Source organism: Tenrec ecaudatus, chromosome 12 (genome assembly GCF_050624435.1).
Source record: "Tenrec ecaudatus isolate mTenEca1 chromosome 12, mTenEca1.hap1, whole genome shotgun sequence".
In the NCBI taxonomy this organism is placed as follows: Eukaryota; Metazoa; Chordata; class Mammalia; order Afrosoricida; family Tenrecidae; genus Tenrec; species Tenrec ecaudatus.
In genome coordinates, this window is record NC_134541.1 from 125,188,712 (window position 1) to 125,207,860 (window position 19,149).

Here is a 19,149-nt window from a genome sequence, read left to right on the forward strand (position 1 = left end):
ACACAAGAGGCTGGAGCGGGCGCGAGCGCAGGCGGGCGCGCGCGCGGCCAGCGGGAGGGGGCCGGCTCGAGAGGGACTCTGGCGGGAGGAGGGACGAGGGAGCCACCCTGCAGCCCCGAGTCGCCCCGAGCGCGAGACCCCTGAGGTGGCCGCTGATTGGCTGAGGATGGCGCAGGTGGTGGGCGCGCGGGAGACGGGGCGGCCGCTCCTCGCTTCCCCCTTCAACGATCCCACCCCCCTCCTCCCGCCGCCAGCGGCCGTTACTTGGCGCGCGCGCGCACGAGCCCGCTGTCGTTGCCGAGCGGGAATGGGGGCGCGCGCGCCGGGGGCACGGCCGGGGCGGGGCCAAGCCCCGAGCGCGCACTCGCCTAACGGTCGGAGGCGCGACTCCTGCTTTTTGGCCCCTGCCGGCCGCCGTCCCCGCCGCCCGGCGGTTTATTTACTATCTTTTGGGCACGTCCGCGGTCTTCCTAAAGATGGCGCCCGAGGAAGTTCGCCAGTGCAACTCGAGCCGGATCCCAAGGGCGATTCCCAGCCGTCCCCCCCCCCCCCGCAGTCCCAAGAATCAGGCGGAAGCACGGGCATAAAAACTGTATTTACACAACACACGGTTACACAGGGACAGACAGACAGACGGTGCGAGTGGAAGGCGGTCAGGAGGAGCCGCAGGGATGGCCGGCGGCAAGGCCCAGGATGTTGGCCTGCAAGACAGGGAGAGGAGCACCTGTTAGAGCCGTGGGTGGGCCCGGGCGGGGAGGGGAAGCGGAGGCTGAAGGCGCCTCACCTTGAGGAAGGATTCCATCTGTTTCCCGGATATGCCCTCCACGCGTTCCAGGTCCTCCACCTGGCGGGACAGCAGCCGTGGGGAAGGGATGGACTGGTGCCAGGGCCCCCTCCGCCCCCTCCACTGGGCCTGAGCCCGGGCTGCCCCTCCGTACCTGGCTGAAGGGGCCATGGAGCTCCCTCCAGCCCACGATGAGCTGGGCCTTCTTCTGGCCGATGCGCTGCAGGCTGCGCAGGTCCCGGGCTGAGCCTTGGTTGAGCAGGTCCAAGATTTTCTGGCGCCCGTGGGCCAGCAGCTCTGGGCTAATCTGCGGCTCCCAGCCCTCCTCTGCTTTCTCCTCCGGCTCGGAGGCGCACAGGGACTCAAGCTATGCGGTTAACACGTGCGGTAGCAATGGTCAGTCCACGGCAGCCATGCCAATTCAAGGCACCTGGGGGAGCGACGGCTGTGTCGCACCTTCCCCGTTCCTCCCGGGCCAAGTGTCTAATTTTTGGTTGTGAAGGTCAAATGCGTTACTGAACGTAAGACTTTGGAACCTGGGCCCCCTTGTGTTGGAAAATGCAAAGAATAAGCTCCCTTTGACCTTTGGGAATCCTGGTGTGTGGTGGTCAGATGGTGAACCGCTAACTGTGCCCATGAAAAAATGGGCAGTGTGGGCAACCTTGTATAGAGCTGCTATGAGCTGGGAAAGCCCACTGAAGGGGGCACACAATAAATAAACTGCCTCCTTCCTGCACACTGCCTGGTCTTGGCAACAGGGACTCCATTTTGAATCCGGTGCCTTCAGCGTGGCTCTCAGAATTCACCTCTCATAGACCTCCCTTTCACTGACCTCTCTCTCTCACTGATCTCCCCCTCCCCTGCTCAACCTTCAAATTCCTGGAGCCGGCTCCTCCCGGAGCCAGATTGATTTCTGAAGATATGCACACTCCACTCTAGCCGTCCTTGGCATATAGACAAGGTCAAAGACCTTCTCCCTTCTGAAGCACCTGTGTGCACAGATCCTCCCCAGCTTGGGCCCTTCCCAGCTGTGCCTGCCAGCAGGGGTATAAAAACCGCAGCCTAAATTTCCCAAAGCGCGGTTTCAAAGGCTCAATCCCCTGAGTTGCTGAATCCACCCGCAAGCCTCCCAATAAAGCCCGCTTCTAAATTTTGCCGATTGGCTCTTTGGTTCTGTTTCGCGCCCCAAAATTCCTTACATACACCATTTCGGTTTTGGGGTGTGTCTAGTGTTGCTTGGTTCCTTGAGTGTTTAGGTCATGTTTAGGTCATGTTAGGTCATGTCCCCAGTGAGGGCTCTTAGGGGTGCAGAGGTGAGGGCCGTTACTGGAGGGCAGAGAGCTACCAGGTGTTGGACACTCACTGGGTGCTAGGTACACCCACCAGGGCTTGAGGCTGCAAGCCTTCAGCTGCTCACCTTCCTCTTCCGGCCCTTCTTCTTCAGGATGTGGATCTCAGCACTTGGGGATGCTGCCTGCTCTTGCACTGGAAGCAGGAATTAGAAGCTGCAGTCTGGGCAGAGGCTACCCTTCACTCCCATTTCTGATCCCTAGCTCCCCGGCCTGGCACGAACCTGTCTACATATGCCCTATATTAGACCCATATTCGATGCTAGTTTCAATCTGGCTTGCGTCCTAATCAGTCACACATCGATCCATCTACCCCACTGCACTAAACACCCCAGAGGGCAAGGTACCCAACCAGCTCTGCTTCAGACCTTCCCGAGGCTGGCATGTGGGGGGGGGGGCAGGAGCGATAGTTTGTTGAGCTGCCCCCAGCCCACCCTCCCTGAGGATCCTGGTTCTCCAGGCCGCCCCGACCCTGAGCCATACTTACACAACTGTAGGGGCATCACCACAGCCCTTTTCAGGGGCTTGGCTACGGTGACTGTGCGTCGGGAAAGGGGTCGGAGCCTTGCAGGAGGGGAGTTCTCCTTCTCCTTGGGGTCCATAGCCTCCTGGGCGAGCACCTTGGCCTCCAGTTCTTTTTGTTTTACCTTAAGCATCTGTTGGAGAGGACCAGGGAGATGACCCAGAGCCAGCAGCAGGGAAGTGGGAAGGGCAGTGTAGTCTGAGAGCCTGAAGCCCTACGGGCAGGCTGGGACCAAGGGGGAGAGGGTACCAAAAGCCAGCTGGGGACCAACTAAGGAGTATCATCAAATGGTCAGGGATACCCAGGAACCGGAACAGGCCACTTGGTGTGAGATGCGGATGCGAAGGGCTGTTGGAGCAAACTAGCTTTAAGCTGAGCTAGGTTTTCGGAAAAGACAATGTTGAACATTTGTTCCTTCTACCTGGATTTTTTTCTCACTGCCTCACCTCTGATCTCAGTCATCCAAGTACAGCCTAACCAAGGTTACTTAAGCAGAAGCTAGTAGACGGGCTTAGGCAAAAACTGGATCTAGGCGCAACCTGAGCATCCTGTACCTGAAGAGTGTAGGACTGCTTCTCCAGGCCAGGGGGCGGGGCAGCCCCACGGGGCGATACTTAACCTTAATCTCCATGTCTTTCTCCTCCACGGTCTTCATGAGCACCATTCGCTCTCGCCTCGGGGTGTTCAACAGAGGGGTTCCCTGGCTCCCCTGGGAGCCCAGGAGCCGGTCCAAGCTTAGGAGGCGCTCCAGCATCGCCGGGTCCATGCTGCTGAGCTTCTGCAGGGGGCTGCGCAGAGGACGAGGGAGGTGACCTGAATTACCCCAGGGTGTCCTGATCTGCTGGGTCCAGATCGATGCTAGGGTGACCCTGAGCAAGTCGCCCAACCATTCTGAGGGTAGGTAAAGACTTCATCAGCTGCACAAAGATTCACCACCGCCTGCCCTAGTAGCCTTTCAGGGATGCCAGGAGATTGGCTGAGCACAAGCACTTCATGAACAGAGTGTCCAGTTATCAAATAGGTACTGAAAGACCTACTGGAGCTAAGGAGAGGCCAGGATAAGGACATGGCAAGACAGAGTACCTGTTTGTTTGGGGAATGCTTCTGGAAACGTGGAACGCCCTTAAGGAGCTCAAGTGGCTGTAGGCAGTAGGGAAGGCCCGTCCAGCAGAGTCGTGGCTTCACCTGAGCTGGGTGTAGCACTCAGCAGTGCCTAGCATCTGTCCTGTCTACCGGGGACTTATCTGGCCATGTGTAGCTTGCCTCATCTTTGAGCTCCCTCCCCCTGCCGAGTTCCCACCTGTCCACAGTGCAGTCGGTTCTGAGTTTGGACATATAGGGGGGCAGGGAGGGCACTGCTGACCACTGGCTTAGGAAGGCCAAGATGGAGAGCGAGGCCGTGTCTAAATGTATAGCTTCCTTCCCCATCCCCCACCCCCACCCCCACCAGACAGGTGCACCAATCCTGGGCCCTTCGTTCAGTCGTCTCAGGAATGGCACAGTTGGAACTACAACTGGTTCCCTGGAGCCATGGAAGGTAGCAAGCCCAGGAACGATGTGCACACTGGCCCTGAGGTGGGGCTGGCAGCCCGGGGGCGTGGGGTGTTGGTAGAAACGGGGCAAAGCTGGGCCCGGGGCAGGCTCCTTGCACAAGCATGGAGGTGGAATACAGACTGAGAGGTCTAGGCATCCCCTCCCCCCCCACTCCTCCCCTTTGACTTGTTCGCACCCTCTTGACCAGAAACATCTGCTCCAGGTCTCCTTGAATGAGAGTCATCACAAGTTCAAGTCTGAAACAGCTGCCCTCAAATGGGAAGTGGTGCTGATGACTGGAAGGGAACCCCATGGAGGCCGCCTCCCCAGGCCCACCAGCAGCAGCACAGGTTTGAGGGAATTCAGCCAAGGGAACAAGCCCCAGAGTCCAAGGTCAAGGCTCCTGCAGGTTAAATCTCCTGCTTCCCTGCCCTTAATCCAGACAGGACAGGGAATGGGACACACCCAAGCCGCCCGCCCACCCACCCTTCTTTCTACTCACCTGAGTTTCTGGGAGGCACAGGCTGGAGCTGCTGGGGGCTCGAGGTGCCCCGCCTCCTCCTCAGGTCCTCGGGCTCTTTTAGCCTCGGAGCCCAGCAGTTCTTTCTGAGACAGGTGAACAGGCGCCAAGACTAGGGGAAGACAGGCTGTCAGCCTCAGCCAGCCCCCAGCAGCCCAGAGCCGGTAGCCCTTCTATTCCTGCCCAGCCCTCACCGTGAGGCTGCAGGCTCTCGTTGGTAAAAGGCCGGTTGATCACTTCCTTGGACCTGGCAGCAAAGTTGAGTGCAGTGACTGTGTCCAGGTAGAAGCGCCTCTCGGGGGCAATGTTGGCAATGAGGATGCTGTGGGCGGAGCCACCCAGGGAGTCCTGGGGGAGGGACGGTAGGCAGTTAGGCAGGTGAGCACCCAACCTTCCCATTCCTTGACTGTGGACCCAAGACCCTCCTCCTCTGCTGTCCCCTTTAGCAAAACCCCAGGGGGGTGGCCTGACCTGCAGCAGGCGAGTGAGCTTGCTGTCCCGGTAGGGGACGCGAGGGAGGCCCAGGTTTAGCGCATCCACCACTTTGCCCAGCACGAAGAGGGAGGTGTTGATGGCGCCACTCTCCTTCAGCCGCAGCCCCTTGTTCCCCGTGCGCCGGTTGTCCTCTGAGCCAGCCAAGTCAATCAGGTAGAGCTTGCCCTCTCGCTGGCGAAATGGGGCCAGCCGTTCCCGCTGCTCTACCTGGGGGGAGGGAGGGGGAGGGTAAAGCGAGGGCCCAGGCTTAGCTTGGACTGGAGGGGGCTTTCTCCCCACTCTCCAGTGCTCACCCGTCAGCAGCCCAGTCTTACCTTGACCAGAAGCACAGCGTGACTGCGGGATGAACGCTGGTTGAGCCTGGTGGCTCCGACTGTGCGGTTCCGACTGGCCGGCAGAAAGTGCTGCTCAAAGTCTGCAAAGCTGGTTATGGGCTTCTGGGTGAGGCCTGGGATCAGGATGTTTCCCCGGCAGTCTTCTCGGATCACCAGGTCTCCCGACGCAGGCTCCAGGAGGTCTAAGACCTGTTAGGGCAGCGAGAGGCTGGCCAGCTAGCTGCCTGACCTAGGCTTACCCGCTCTCATTGTCTTTGCTAGAACCCCGATCGCACCATCGGTTGCCCCAGCCTGTCTTCCCAGGTCTTGCCTCCCCTACTTGCTCAGAGCACTCTCAGGGGGCGGGAACAGGGCCTTCCTTTGACCCTGTCTCTTCCTTCTCCAACCAGAGGGCCGTTGTACCTTTTCCTGGTAGATTTCTAGGTAGGACATCGTGACGGAAAGGGCCCACGATCGGCCTTCAGCCCCCTCCTCCCTGGTGAGCTGCAGGAGGTCCATGAGAGCCCTTGGGATCACTCCGGGCTGCTCGGGGCTGCCCAGCATGGTGTGAGTCTTCCCTGCGCAGGGGAGAGTGGGGAGAGCAGATGTTTGCCCACCGCCTTCCCTACCCAGCCCTTTCTGACCCGTAGCCGGTCCCACCTGCTCCCCTACCTGCCCCCGTGGGCCCGTAGGCAAGCACACTGGCGTTCTGTCCTTCCAGCAAGTGCCTGAGGATGGGCTGCACAGACCCGGCATAGACATCCTGCTGGGAGCTCCTCTCGCCGTAGAAAGCGTCAAACCTGCAGGCAGGAGGGCAGGGGCTGAACGTTCCAGCCTCACGCACACCTGGAGACGGAGCCAGCCTGCAGCTAAACCAAGACGAGCCTCCACGGCTCTTCCTGCAGAGACCGTAGTGCTGCCCAGGGGACCCCTCTGGGCCAGAGCCTGGTCTGCTGCAGGGAGGCAGAGGGCCACCTTGACCTGGCTCTTGGTGGGTCCTGCCCTCTGGTGGGCTCAAGAGCTACACGACTAGGGCCCAGGAACTCAAGATGAGAAGGCCAGAGGAGATGGGAGACTTTTCAATCTGGTCCATAATGCACGTTGGGGGAATTGAGCCTTAAAGGAGCAAGGAGGCTCACATGGCAGCCTATGAAGAAAATAGCACCTGCGCTTCATGAAGGGTGAATAGAGGAGGCGGCTGTTTGACAGCCGAGACTCAGCACACCTGTGGTCCACCTGCCAGGCTCGGGGGGTGGGGGTGGGGAGCGAGGTGCTGTGGCACAGCACCAAGGGGCTTAGTGTGGCTGGGACAAGCACGTGTTGAGGGGCGGGGCGGGGAAGGATGGAAAGGCACCCAGGCCAAATTGTCAAGGGGCCCAAATCCAGACTCCCTGCCCTCCCATCGTTCCTGATTTAGAGCAGCCCTGCAGGACAGAGTGGGACAGCCCCTTCTGTGCTTTGGACGGTGACTCTCTATGGGAGTAGAAAGCCCCGTCTGTCTCCCGCAGAATAGTGGGCGAGTTCCAAGTGCTGGCCTCGGGGACGAGCAGCCCAGTGCATAAGTACCCCACCACCAGGGCTCCAAGCAGACTTACAAAGACTGACGGTCAGACTTTAGCCCAGGCCAGCTGGCCACCCCTTGGCCTCTTACAGTTCGAGGGACTCCCTTTATTTGGTCTGTACAGGTGTGATTTTATAACTCCCACCAAATAATTAGGCGGGACTAGGTAAATAAGGTGCATGGCTTCCTTGTGGCAGTGAGCCCATGCAAATAAGTTGTCTGGAGACCACAGTGAGGTTTGCCATCCACAAGGCTTACAAGGAGCCATCCTATTGGCAGCAAGGGGTGACCTCACGACCACCAAGAAAGACGAGCCAAGGGTGGGGTCCCTGTGCTGGTAACCTGCTAGATGCAGGAGCCTGAGTGTGAGCAGGCAGACTGGAGGGCAGGAGATGGCCAGAGTGGTGGCAGAGACATGGCAACAGCAACTCCGAGATGGGTGCAAGATGGCACAATGGGTGGTCTCGCTGACGCAGGAAGCCAGGCAGGGACAGCAGGCGTGCTAATCCAGGGAGCAAAGGGCAGAGCCTTTGGGCAGGAAGCTTCCTGGCAGAGTGGGCACGCGTTGGCGGAGCGTGGCTTGCTTACCCACGGAGCAAGGGGACGAAGTGCCTCTGGGCAGGTGGCTTCCCACTAGAGAGGGGACCTCTGGGCCCTGTCGGTAGAACTAAAGTGCTTTATAATATGGAACACTGAACTGAGCAGGGCAGAAAAGTTCTGATGGAAGAACTGTATGCTGTCACTCCTCCCTCCCAAATCCCACAATCCTGAAGATGATCCAAGAGTTCTGAGTGGTCACTGCAGTGAATTACTGGATGCAGACAAGAGTGCTGGGGGCGGGGACAGCTGGTGTTGGAACTGGTGAGCACACTAGAGAGGCGGCCTCATCTCCTCGTCTGCCCCCCCCAAACACCATCGGGATCAGCCCTGGGCTGGTGTTGAGAACTCCCTCCCCTTGTGAAGTTGGAGGAGGTCGGATGACACTGCACTGCCACTTTCACACCTGTAGTGACAGGCCACCAGATTTGGACTTTGATGTACGGCCCTTGTGAGTCGCCATCAAACCGGGCAGTCTTCTTTAGCACCATCTGACGGTCTGAGGGCCTGGGGTGACTGGCTGGTCTATTTTGGGGTCTTCCCCCCCCCTCCAGCCCATCTTTGCTGCTCCGTCCCCTCAGAGGCTGGGAGCAGGAACGGGTCTGAGTCAGCCCTGAGCCCCTTCCCAAGAATCCTAGCGGGCATCCCCTGAGGGGGAGGGACGAGTGGAAGTGATGAGGACAAAGTTACACTCAGCAGGGACAGAGGGTCCTGTGGCAGCAGGTGGGAAACCCTGTGACACTGGAGCAGGCCAAGGGATGGAAGGAGGTGACGGGGGAAGGAAGGCCTAGACCCTACTGGTATTTGAGCGTCTCCTGGCGGTTCCTCCAGTTGGCGATCTCCAGAGAGCAGCTGTCCAGGCCTTGCACGCAGGGGCTATCACTGGCTCCAGCTGTCCCGTCCACAAATGGCCGCAGTCTCACAGCCACCCTCACTCGAGCGGGCGGTGGCTGCCGGCTAACCCTCGCCTTGCTTGGCAGACAGCGACCAGCTCCTAGAAGAGAGGAGACATTTTGCACGTGGAGTACGGTGATGGCGGAGGGAGCCGGGTTAGCTTGGCTGAGCGATCAGGGTGGAAATTCTCAGAGAAGGAGCTGGATGTCGCTGTCCCTACAGAGGACGATCACCAACTTGCATGGCAACTTCACCCCCCACCCCCAAAAAGACAACCACCAAACTCACTGCCACCGCCAGTGTGGACTCAACACGCCTACAGGACAGGGTAGAACTGCCCCTGTGGGTCTCCGAGGCTGTGACTCTACGGAAGCAGAAAGCCTCCTTTTTCTCCCAGGGAACGGCTGGTGGTTTTGAATGGCTGACCTTGAGGTGAGCAGCCCAACAGGGAACACCATTATGCCCCCAGAGCTGCTGCCAGGCACTCCACCCTGAAGGAATGCCCAGCCAAGGCCCAAAGGGTGCGTCAGGGTGGCTCCCAGGGAGAGTACGGGTGGGGGAGCAGGGCAGGCGGGCTGCGATCCACGGGTCACATCCACACTCCAGGGCTAGTTTCCGTGCCTGTTAAACCGAGCGGGCCTTGGAATGAAGGGAGCCCCAAGGAAAACGTCCACACACTGTAGGTTGGTACATTCAACTCCACAAAACAGTCGGTTCCACCCGACAGCCACTTACAGCTCGCTAACTAACCCTGTGCCTCAATTTCCTCCCCTGTAAGATGGGGAGAAGTAACAAGGTCCACTCGTTGAGTTGTTACAATAGAAAAGCTAATTCATGAGTACCTACTTTCAGGATACCAAAACAAACAAACCCCAAACAGAGCCCACGTCTAGAATAAAACACCACAACCAAACACACTGCCACTGAGCCGGTCAATGCCAGCTCATGGCGACCCTATCCGACAGGCTAGAATCCAGGACTCTGACTCTACATCTTCCTCTCTCAGAGCGGCTGCTGGCTTTGAACTGCTCATCTTGCAGCCAGCAGCCCAGACGGTAGGTCCTAGGCCACCAGGCTCCTTTACTTTTAGACTAGCAGGTCGTGTTCGGGAGAAGCGCGCTGTTTGCTATTCGTCCTGCTTTCCCCCCAGGAGAGTGGACTTCGCTAACTTGCCCAGGGCCAACAGGGAGTTAGTGTGGGCATTGTTAGGTCGACAGCGTGGGCGGCGGAACTCCCACGCCCGTCAGAGGGATCGGAGGCTTTGGAGTTGGAGCCAAGTTCCATGGACTGGCTGGGCGACCCTGGACAGTTGCTTAAGCTTTCCAGGCCCCGGTTCCTCTGCAGAGAGAAGAGCAGCACATTATGTAAGGTTGCGAGGAGTTACTCTTAATGCTTAGTCAGCGGAGTGTCGGCGGGAGCAGCCACCACCTCCAGGACTGTTCTTTTGCTCCGCGGCTCCGAGGTGTCCCCGAGATCCTGTTAGGAATTCACTGTGCCCCTCCTCTGCATGCGGGCTGCAATGAGGCAGAACTGGTGGCAGTGGTTTGGTTTGGACGGGCGGCTTTGAACCTCGGTGTTGGCGAAGGACATGCAAAGTACCACGGGCTGCAGAAGAACACGCAGGTCTGTCTTCGCAGAAGCACTGCGGGAACACGCCGTCAAAACAAGGAGGGGGAGGCTTTGTCTCACTCACTTTGCACGTGTTCTCAGGGGGACCAGTCCCTGACAAAGGGCATCATGCTTGGTAGTGGGTCGGCAAAAAAGAGGAGGACCTTCAGTTAGAGGGTTTGACCCAGTGGCTGCATGACCGTGAGGAAGGTGCAGACCTGCGCCGGGACCCCTTCAAGAGACCCAGCCACAGTGTACCACAGTTAGCTCTCGGGGGGGAGGGGGGACGGACGTGCCCCACGGAGGTAGGAGCAAATGCCTGACCACAATGGTTAGCAACAGGAGTTCTAGGGACAAATATACGGCCCCAGGAGTCATCCCACCAGCCAACGTCACAGGTCTTTCCAACGAGAAACACTTCCAGCTAGCAAGCAGGGGTGAGACCCCGATGGCTCTCGAGTGACCTTATAAAAAGGTGCCCCATCCTGCTCTAGTCAGATTGGGTGTCGTTTGCTAGCTGGGTTGGTTGCAGTTAAGCTAGTTAACCCACTGGCGCTTCAGTTTCTCATCGTACATCACGGTCAACAGCAAACAACTGATAGCACTTGTCCGGCATTTCAATGAGTCCTCACCACGAAGTGCTTACAACTGTGCTTGGCACACAGTAAAGGCTGAAAACACACTAGACACTCTCCTAGAGAGACTCTCCTAGAGAGACTTCCCCACGGGAACAACCAGTGACCATTACTGAGTGAGGACTCGAAGCGCTTGCTGATGAAGATCAGATTACAGCCCTCAGGATGGAGTCCAACTCAACATACAGAAAACACAAATCCTCCCAACCGGACCAATAGGGAGCATCAAGCTAAATGGAGAAAGGACGGACGTTGTCAAGGGTTTTGTCTTGCTTGGATCCACAAGCGATGCTTCTGGAAGCAGCAGTCAGGTGGTCACAGAGGCACTGCACTGGGTGAACCTGTTGCCCAAGACCTCTGTAGAGAGGTGGCAAGCAAGGATGTTACTTTGAGAACTAAGGTGCACCCGACCTGTTCACTGCCGTCGAGTCAATGCGCACTCCTAGTGGTCCTTGGTGGGTTTCCCAGAGGGTAACTTTTTCACTGGAGTAGAAAGCTCAGTCTTTCTCCTAGAGTTGCTGGTGGTTTCAAACTGCCCACCTTTTGGGTCGCAGCCCAAAGCGTAACCTCTACACCACTGGGGTGAAAGTTGGCCACTGGATGAGGAAGACCTACAAACAGTCGGCCCATCTGAATGGTGGTGCTGGTGAAGAATACCGGAGACACCACGGACTGCCAAAAAAGCCAAGAAATCTGTCATGGAAGAAGGACACTGGCGATAAACAAGCGGCCATCTAGCTGAGAAGCAACAAAGTCCACATGGAAGAAGCACACCAGCCTGTGTGATCACCAGGTGTCGAAGGGATCAGTTACCAGCATCAAAGAACAAAAAATCCTATCATTGTGAATGAGTGCAGAGTGGAGACCCAAAGCCCATCTGCAGGCAATTGGACATGCCCTTACTGAAGGGTCATGGGAAGAAGATGAGCCAGTCAGGGTGCAGTATAACACCGATGAGACATACAACATTCCTCTAGTTCTTTAACCCCCTCCCCACTATCATGACCCCAATTCTACCTTATAAATCCAGAGTATGTACCAGAGGATGTATACTGGTACAGAGAGAACTGGAAACACAGGGAATCCAGGACAGATAACCCCTCCAGGACCAATAACAAGAGTAGTGATTCCAGGAAGGGAAGGGGGAAGGTGGGGGAGAAAGAGAGAACCCATCACATACAACACCCCCCCCCCCCGGGACAGACAACAGAAAAGTGGGTGAAGGGAGACATCAGACAGTGTAAGACATGAAAATTTTATAAATTCTCAAGCAGAAATGAAATGTTTTGAGCAGGATGATGGCAACAAATGGACAAATGTGCTTGACACAATGGATGGATGGATGGATTGTGGTAGGAGTTGTACGAGCCCCAATAAAATGATTTAAAAAGAAAAGTGTCTTGAGAATAGTGATGGTAACATATGTACAGTTGACGTATGGATTGGTACCAGAACTGTGAGAGCCCTCAATAAAATGTTTAACAAACAAGAAGCAGTGAGTTTTCTCTCCTCTGCTTTGGACACCGCTGTCAGGAAAGACGATTCCTGGAGAAAGGACGTCATGGTCGGTAAAGTCGCGGGGCTGCCAACAAGAGGCCGGGCCTGGCCCCATGGATCGACACAGTGGCTGCTGCCCCGGTGATCTCCAACAGACAGTTGTGCGGCTGGTGCAGGATCGGCCGTGTTTCCTCCTGTCGTACATCGTGTCGCTTTGAGTGGGGAGCCAGGCCACCCCGGAACCAGGAACCTCGTCGAACCAGAATTTGGAGGGGAGGGGCCCAGGTAAACAAACACAAGCTTGGCCTCTCCCCGGCTGAAGGGAACGGTGAAAAGGGTGCAGTCCCCCCGTCTCACTTCTCTCGGCCATCAACCACAGCTGTCCACACGCCCGGTGGACCCCCGCCCGGTGGACAGAGGCCTGCCCCAGAACTCGCGCCCAACGCCTCCTTTGCGTCTGCGGTGGGCGACCGCCGCTGTCCTCGCAAAGCGAGGTTACAGACGCGGCCCACAGACGCAGGAGCCGAGGCTCACACAGGGCGAGTGCCCAGGGCTTGAGGAGGCGTCCGGCCTCCGCTCGGCTCTACCGATCCCCAAAAAGGGCGCCCCCAAGCTGCCACTTTCCCCTCGACTTCGCCTGGGCGCCACCTCGCCGACAGCTCGCTGAGGCGAGGCCCGGCCGGACTCCGACGCGAGGCCTCGCAAGGCTCCAGGTTTGGGTTCCCAACTCCACCCCAGGGGGCGGGGGGGCCCCAGTACCTGAAGTCGCCGTCGCCGTCGCCATCTCGGGCCGTTTCCGCTTCGCGCGGAGCTCCGCGTCCATTCCAGCCACCGCTCGGACCCGCCTTTCCATTCGAATTCCCGGAGGCTCCGCCCCCCTCGTAGAATCCGCCAATCGCGACTGCGTGCCGCCGGAAGCGCCTGTGGGGACCCGAGACTCTACCGCCCTCTGGTGCTCGCCCCCGGGGCCCAGTTAGAGAGACGGCCCCCCCCCGGAGGACGCATGCGTGCTCCCGCTACGCCGCGCAGCCGTTGACGTCGGCGCGCGCCCTGCGGCGCCCGGTGGGGAGCCTGGCGTTGGCAGCGGCGGCCGCCAGGGGAGCTGCGGAGCCCGCCTTGAACCTTGGAGCGTACCCTTTTCCCGGCGGACGCTGTGCAGTAATGCCGACCCCCCCTCCCTGCCTTCCCGCCACCCCGCTTTCCAAACACAGCCACGCATTTTGGTGCGAACCAGGCAGAAAGCGATGAAAGGCTCTTAATCGATGCATCCGAAAACTTCTCTGAGCTGGGATCACTTTTCACTCAGTTAAGTGGAAAAGACCAAGCAGACTCCCTGCCTTCGGTTGACCCCAGCGTTTGTTCTGGGAATGCGGGAGAGGTTTCGCCTGGAGACGGGATTGTCCCAGACCACGGGTGGCGGGCTGCACGTTCAGCGTTTTCTTCACTCACACTCAGGCGTTGCTTCCAGTTCTGGATTTGTGGGTCACAGAGCTCTTGATCTGTGGCTTCCAGAACTTGATTCCAATGCCAGGCGACTGCACTTCCACCGCCATTCCAAAAAACCAAACTCACTGCCATGGATGGATGCTGACTCATAGTGACCCTATAGGACCCGGTAGAGCTGCCCCGTTGAGTCTCCCGCTCTTTCTCCCGCACAACGGCTGGTGGTTTCAAACTGCTGGCTTTGCAGTTAACAGCCCAGCAACTGCGATGCCACCAGGGCTCCTAAAGTCTGTTGAATTCTCTATCGTTCTAGAATCCACTGAGCCCCAGACCACTGTGTGAGGTGTAGAAGCCAGGTGACCGATTTGTCCCTTATGTCTTGTTTCAGGGTAAAAAAGAGACCCCCCCAATCTAAAATATAATTTAATGAGACCGTTTATTGTTCTAAAAGAGGCAAAGACAGACACATGATCAGGATGAGGAAGACCATTCGAACAAGGGGAAAATGGAGTGCAAGGTCTCGTTGAAATACGAAGCTTCAAGAAGGCCATGGGAGGGGGAAGAAAACTGTCACAAAGCATGATTGGTGGCAGATCAATACGTCACAGTGACAGATGGTACCACAGAAGCAGGATGGGATCCTGAGTGGGACACGCACATTGTTAGATGGAAGAGCTTACATCATTGATCCAGGGCCTTCCAACCCCCAACAGGGCGAAACTTGTAGGGCTATGAGATCTCTCTCAAGGACACACCACAGACCCAGGCAAGAGACTGCCCCTCCATGGGCTGGTTTGAGATGGGTGGAGGTCATCTACTTTCCAAAGGCACTCTACCAGAGGCAAGACCATATCCTTGGTCTGTGTCACCCATAGTCCTCTGTAATCCAGGGTGCTCAGCACTCAAGCTCTAGAACACGTTGCATGTCTGAGCCCAGCACTGGTAACTCAGCACCCAGCCTATGGGGGTGAGTGTTAAAGGTATGCTGGGTCGTCCATGTACACTGCCCTGTGTCCTTGGAGAAGTCTCTCTAGAGATGAGCATTCTCTTCTCTTTGAAAGCCTGGTCACGCCCAAGTGTATACATTATGCTCCAGCGCCTTACAACATAAGTCATAGAGCAGTGGCTTTCATACGTTTTGGTCTATAGGCCCCTTTAAACTCTTTGAAAAGATCTTCATTTTATATTTGTTGTAGGACAAAATCCCAGTCAAAGCAAAAGAAGTAGAAAGCACTTGGTGAATTGTGGTGGCATCGAACAAACACACACAGTGTCGGCGCTCCGGTCTGCAGGAGCTAAGGAGAGATGTTGACAGGCGGAAAGCGGCAACTTCTCAGCAACATTCTGACTGGTTGCACACCCAGCTCCCCAGACGCCTCCAGACTTGCTTAAGCGTAGCGACATTCTTGCAAAGATTTCCCACCTCCCCTAGGACTTTTCCAACTTGGGACTTTCACAAACTTGTCTAAGCATGCCTGGATTTGCCTGGAATTGTTTCAGAAACACATTGCCCGTTCAGCAACTTGTTGACATGAATACAAGGGCTATCGGGTACAGCAGAAGGAGCACAGTGGAGTTTGCTTCGTCACCGTCTATCTGTCCAGGTGGACAGATTGCCACCTGGCTTCTACACCTCACACCGTGGCTCAGTATGCACTAGAATGATAGAGAATCAACTGATGTTAGGCCCCTCGTGGTATCGTTGTTGCTGCGCTGTTTACAGAAAGGCCAGCAGTTTGAAACCACCAGCCGCTGTGCGGGAGACAGGGGGACTCACAGGGAAAGCTCTAGCCGGTCCTACAGGGTTGCTATGAGTCGGCACCAAGTCTATGGCAGTGAGTTTGGTTTTTGGGAATAGGGGTTGAAGCACGACTGATTGGCATTGAAGCCCAGCTTTGTGCCCGCATTAGCCACTTTATGATGCCAGCCACCCCAGACTCTGAGTGCCCTCACACACTTAAAAGTAGAAATGAGACCTGAGACGAAAGTCTGTAGAACTAAGAGAGAATCCACTCACGCCTCTGTCAGTCATTTCTTTTTTATTAAAAGATCATTTTATTGGGGACTCTTTGAACTCTTGTTACAATCCATACACCGATTGCACCAGGCATGTTTGTACATATGTTGCCTTCATTCATTTCTAGACATTTACTTTCTATGAGCCCGTGGTATCAGCTCCTCCTTCTCCCCCTCCCTCCACCCTCATACCCCTTGATAGATGATAAATTATTAATATTTTCATATCATACACTGCCTGCTGTCTCCCTTCCGCCATGTTTTCTGTTGTTCTCCTCCCTGGAGGGGGGTGTGGTTATGTGTCAATCATTGCGATAGGTTCCCCCTTTCTCCCATCCTCTCCGCCCACCTTCCCCCTACCCTTCTGGTATCGCTATTCCCACTCCTGTTCCTGGATTCCGTGTGTCGTAAGCCCCCATCTCTTAGCTATACCTGTGAACATGCTCCAGTCCAGTCTGAACTGAGAAGCAGCACTGGGGTCATGGTAGTGGGGGGTGAGGAAGCAGTCAGTCATTTCTGGTTATGCTGAACGCCTTACTTTTAAAATACCCTTACTCATCCCACAAAATGCCTGCCTCCTGTCTAAGCTGTCCAGAGGCGGCCAAACCCTGCAGATCTGAACGATGGAACAATGACGACACAGCCCCTCCTTTTGATCGAGCCCTTGATCAGGGGCTGCTGATCACTCACCGGTGCATGTGTTTCTTCCACAAAGACGGACTCTTCCATAAAGAACTGCTTCTTGGGTGCGACCCTTTAAGAAAGAATTCAGCTGCCACGAGTTTAACGGCAGCTGGGCACCAACTTGTTCACTTGTTTCACCTCACCATGCTAAGAGGCCGCATCCCTCTGCTGAATGAATTAGCCTCATGGGCTTTGTCGGAGCCCCGGTGGCATCACAAAGTAAGCATTTTGTTGCTCTCTGAAACGTCAGCGGCTCCGGCCCTCGGCCCCCCTGAAGAAGAAGAGGGTGAGAGGCAGCCTGACTCATGATGATGGACAGCCTCAGGAACTCAGGGAGGCATTCTGTCTAGTCTTTCAGGGTCCTTAGGAGGCCGCTTCGACTCAGCCGTAGGGGGTGGGGGACGGTGTGAGGGGGTCAGAGGAGAAGGAGCCATGCGACAGTAACGGAAGTCCTTTCTGATCGGTGAGGGTAGACTCCGCTGCCATTCCCGTTGCCTAGAAATCAACAGCACAGTTCATGGCACAGTCTGGAGGAGGCGCCGATCACAGAGAGCAGAAACGTTTCACCGAAGACCGAGAAGGATGGCAAGGAGCCCCGTGCGCAGTGGGTGAAGGGTTGGACTGCTGGCTTCAGAGTCGGTGGTTCAAAACCAGGGGGTCAGACTGTGTGTGGGAGAAAGACGGGGCTGTCCGCTTCCGTGGAGATTTTCAGTTTTGCAAACCCTCGGGAGGTTGCTGTGAAGAAGAAGTCTTGCGAAGACAAGAGAGGAAAGTATCTGGCTATTGAAAACAAACAAACACAAAATCAAACAGCTCGCCTGAACTTCCATCCATAGCTGTCCGGATAAGCAATCGAACACAGAACAGAAGGTGATTCTGCCGCGAAGGGAAGTGGAGCTCGAAGGCGTGGGATGATCTGGATGAACCTTGAAAACACGCAAAGTGAAACGTCAGACACGAATCGGCCAACAGGATCCCGCCCAGTGTTTGCAAACGATGCAGATCGGGCCAATACATGGCGACAAAAGCTCATTCTGCTGAGGGCGAGAGGGAAGGGCTGATGGTGTGGGCTTGTCCAGGAGGGAAAGCTTCCACTCTGGGAGAGGAGACAAGAGCATTATTGTTACTGAGAGACCAGCCAGGTTGAGTCGGGCAGCCGGCAGTGGAAATAACCCACCCAGAGCAGAGAGCCCCACCCGGCTAACGAAAGAGCAGGGCTTTCCTACGCAAGGTTCAGCAGGATTGAAACAATAATTATCTTGTAAGGAATGATTTCTTCCGATTGGCTATTTCTTGGGAACAGTCTGCTCAAAGACGTCTTTGCCCCATGCTTCCTGGAGCATGCTTGGTCAGTTTTCTTTCTTTCTTTTTAAAGAACAACTATTTCTGAAGTCTCTCTTTTCTGCTCACCCCAAAGTGCCATGACTTAACCCTTCACTGAGATCTGCTGAAAGTCTCCAGTGTTTTGAATGTTAACTCACTTTCTGCCCCTGCGGCAGTTCCAAAATCTCCTGTCAACTTGCAAAAGGGTGGAGTCTAGCCTGTCAATCAGGTCATAGCCAATGAGGCCTCTGAGTGGGCATGGCCTTCTCCTGAGGATTCTGGGAACTCCTGTCTTCCTCTCTGGAGGTGGTACACACTCGCTCTGCTTCGTTTTCCTGCTGACAGGTTACATGGAACCACACTGATGGAGCCAGAGCCCAGGAGGTGGAGGAGCCATGTGGAGACCCACGCCAGCACTGAGATGCTTCCACCGCCACTGGATCCACAAGACTTTCCACCCACTGGCCTGTGATCCTGCATTTGGTACCATTGCATGTCTTGCGTGAGTCTGAAGAAGAATTTATACACTGGTATCCGACATATGGGCTAATATCAGACTTAGGACTTGATCTGGACTGGGCTGGGATGTTTTATTAATATACAATTGCTGTTTGATATCAAGTTCTCTCTTACACGCATGTAAGTGTCTATGAATTTGTTTCTCTAGTCAGCCCAGTCTAACACAGCCCCCCTTTGGTCAATCCCTGTGGGAGGGCTGAGGAGTAGTTGATTGAGGAGTCTTCTACAAATTGTCTTGAAAGGCTTTGATTCAGTTTGATTTGTATTTTTTTTTAACCTTGCCAAGTTCATGGCAGTGCCTCACCTTCAGGATGAGTGGATCCTCCTTGGGTCCGTGGCAATAAGCAAGGCCAAGTTGGAGCCACCAAAACCAGAGTGAACTCAAGCAAGGTAGGTCAGCACCCAGCACCCACGGGAAACAGAGAGGGAAGTGCTCTTTTGTGCGTCTGCTCACTGCCAAGGGTTTCAAAAGAGGCACAAAGTGGTCTCCTCAGATGACATGATTTTGTGCATGGTGAGGAAGTTATACATCTGCCTTTGGCAGCATTAGGCAGGCCTTTCAGACATTTGAAGAATCCCACAACAGTACCCAAAATAAGCTAGTTTGCAGGATGAAGGATAGCCAGGAAGGGATACTACAACTAGAGACACTGTACATACTCGTGTATAAACGGAATTTTTCAGCACATTTAAGAAAGTCATTTAATTGGGGGCTCATATAGCTCTTATCACAATCCATACATACATCAATTGTATTAAGCACATTTGTACATTCGTTGTCCTCATGATTCTCAAAACATTTGCTCTCCACCTAAGCTCTTGGCATCAGCTCCTCATTTTCCCCCTCCCTCCCC

The 19,149-nt window shown here is 55.8% G+C and overlaps 1 protein-coding gene across 1 annotated transcript; it reads right to left on the bottom strand.

Moving 5' to 3' along the window:
- Positions 1-576: 576 nt before the first annotated feature.
- On the bottom strand, positions 577-13,200 carry KIF22 (kinesin family member 22). Its single transcript, XM_075564748.1, has 14 exons — positions 13,070-13,200; positions 8,475-8,670; positions 6,191-6,318; positions 5,942-6,096; positions 5,519-5,728; positions 5,181-5,411; positions 4,904-5,057; positions 4,692-4,821; positions 3,276-3,444; positions 2,621-2,789; positions 2,202-2,269; positions 939-1,151; positions 785-844; positions 577-701 (listed from the first exon to the last, which is right to left on the bottom strand). Exons 1-14 carry the CDS (start codon positions 13,161-13,163, stop codon positions 654-656), a joined length of 2,025 nt encoding a protein of 674 aa, XP_075420863.1. The 5' UTR covers positions 13,164-13,200; the 3' UTR covers positions 577-653.
- Positions 13,201-19,149: the final 5,949 nt, after the last annotated feature.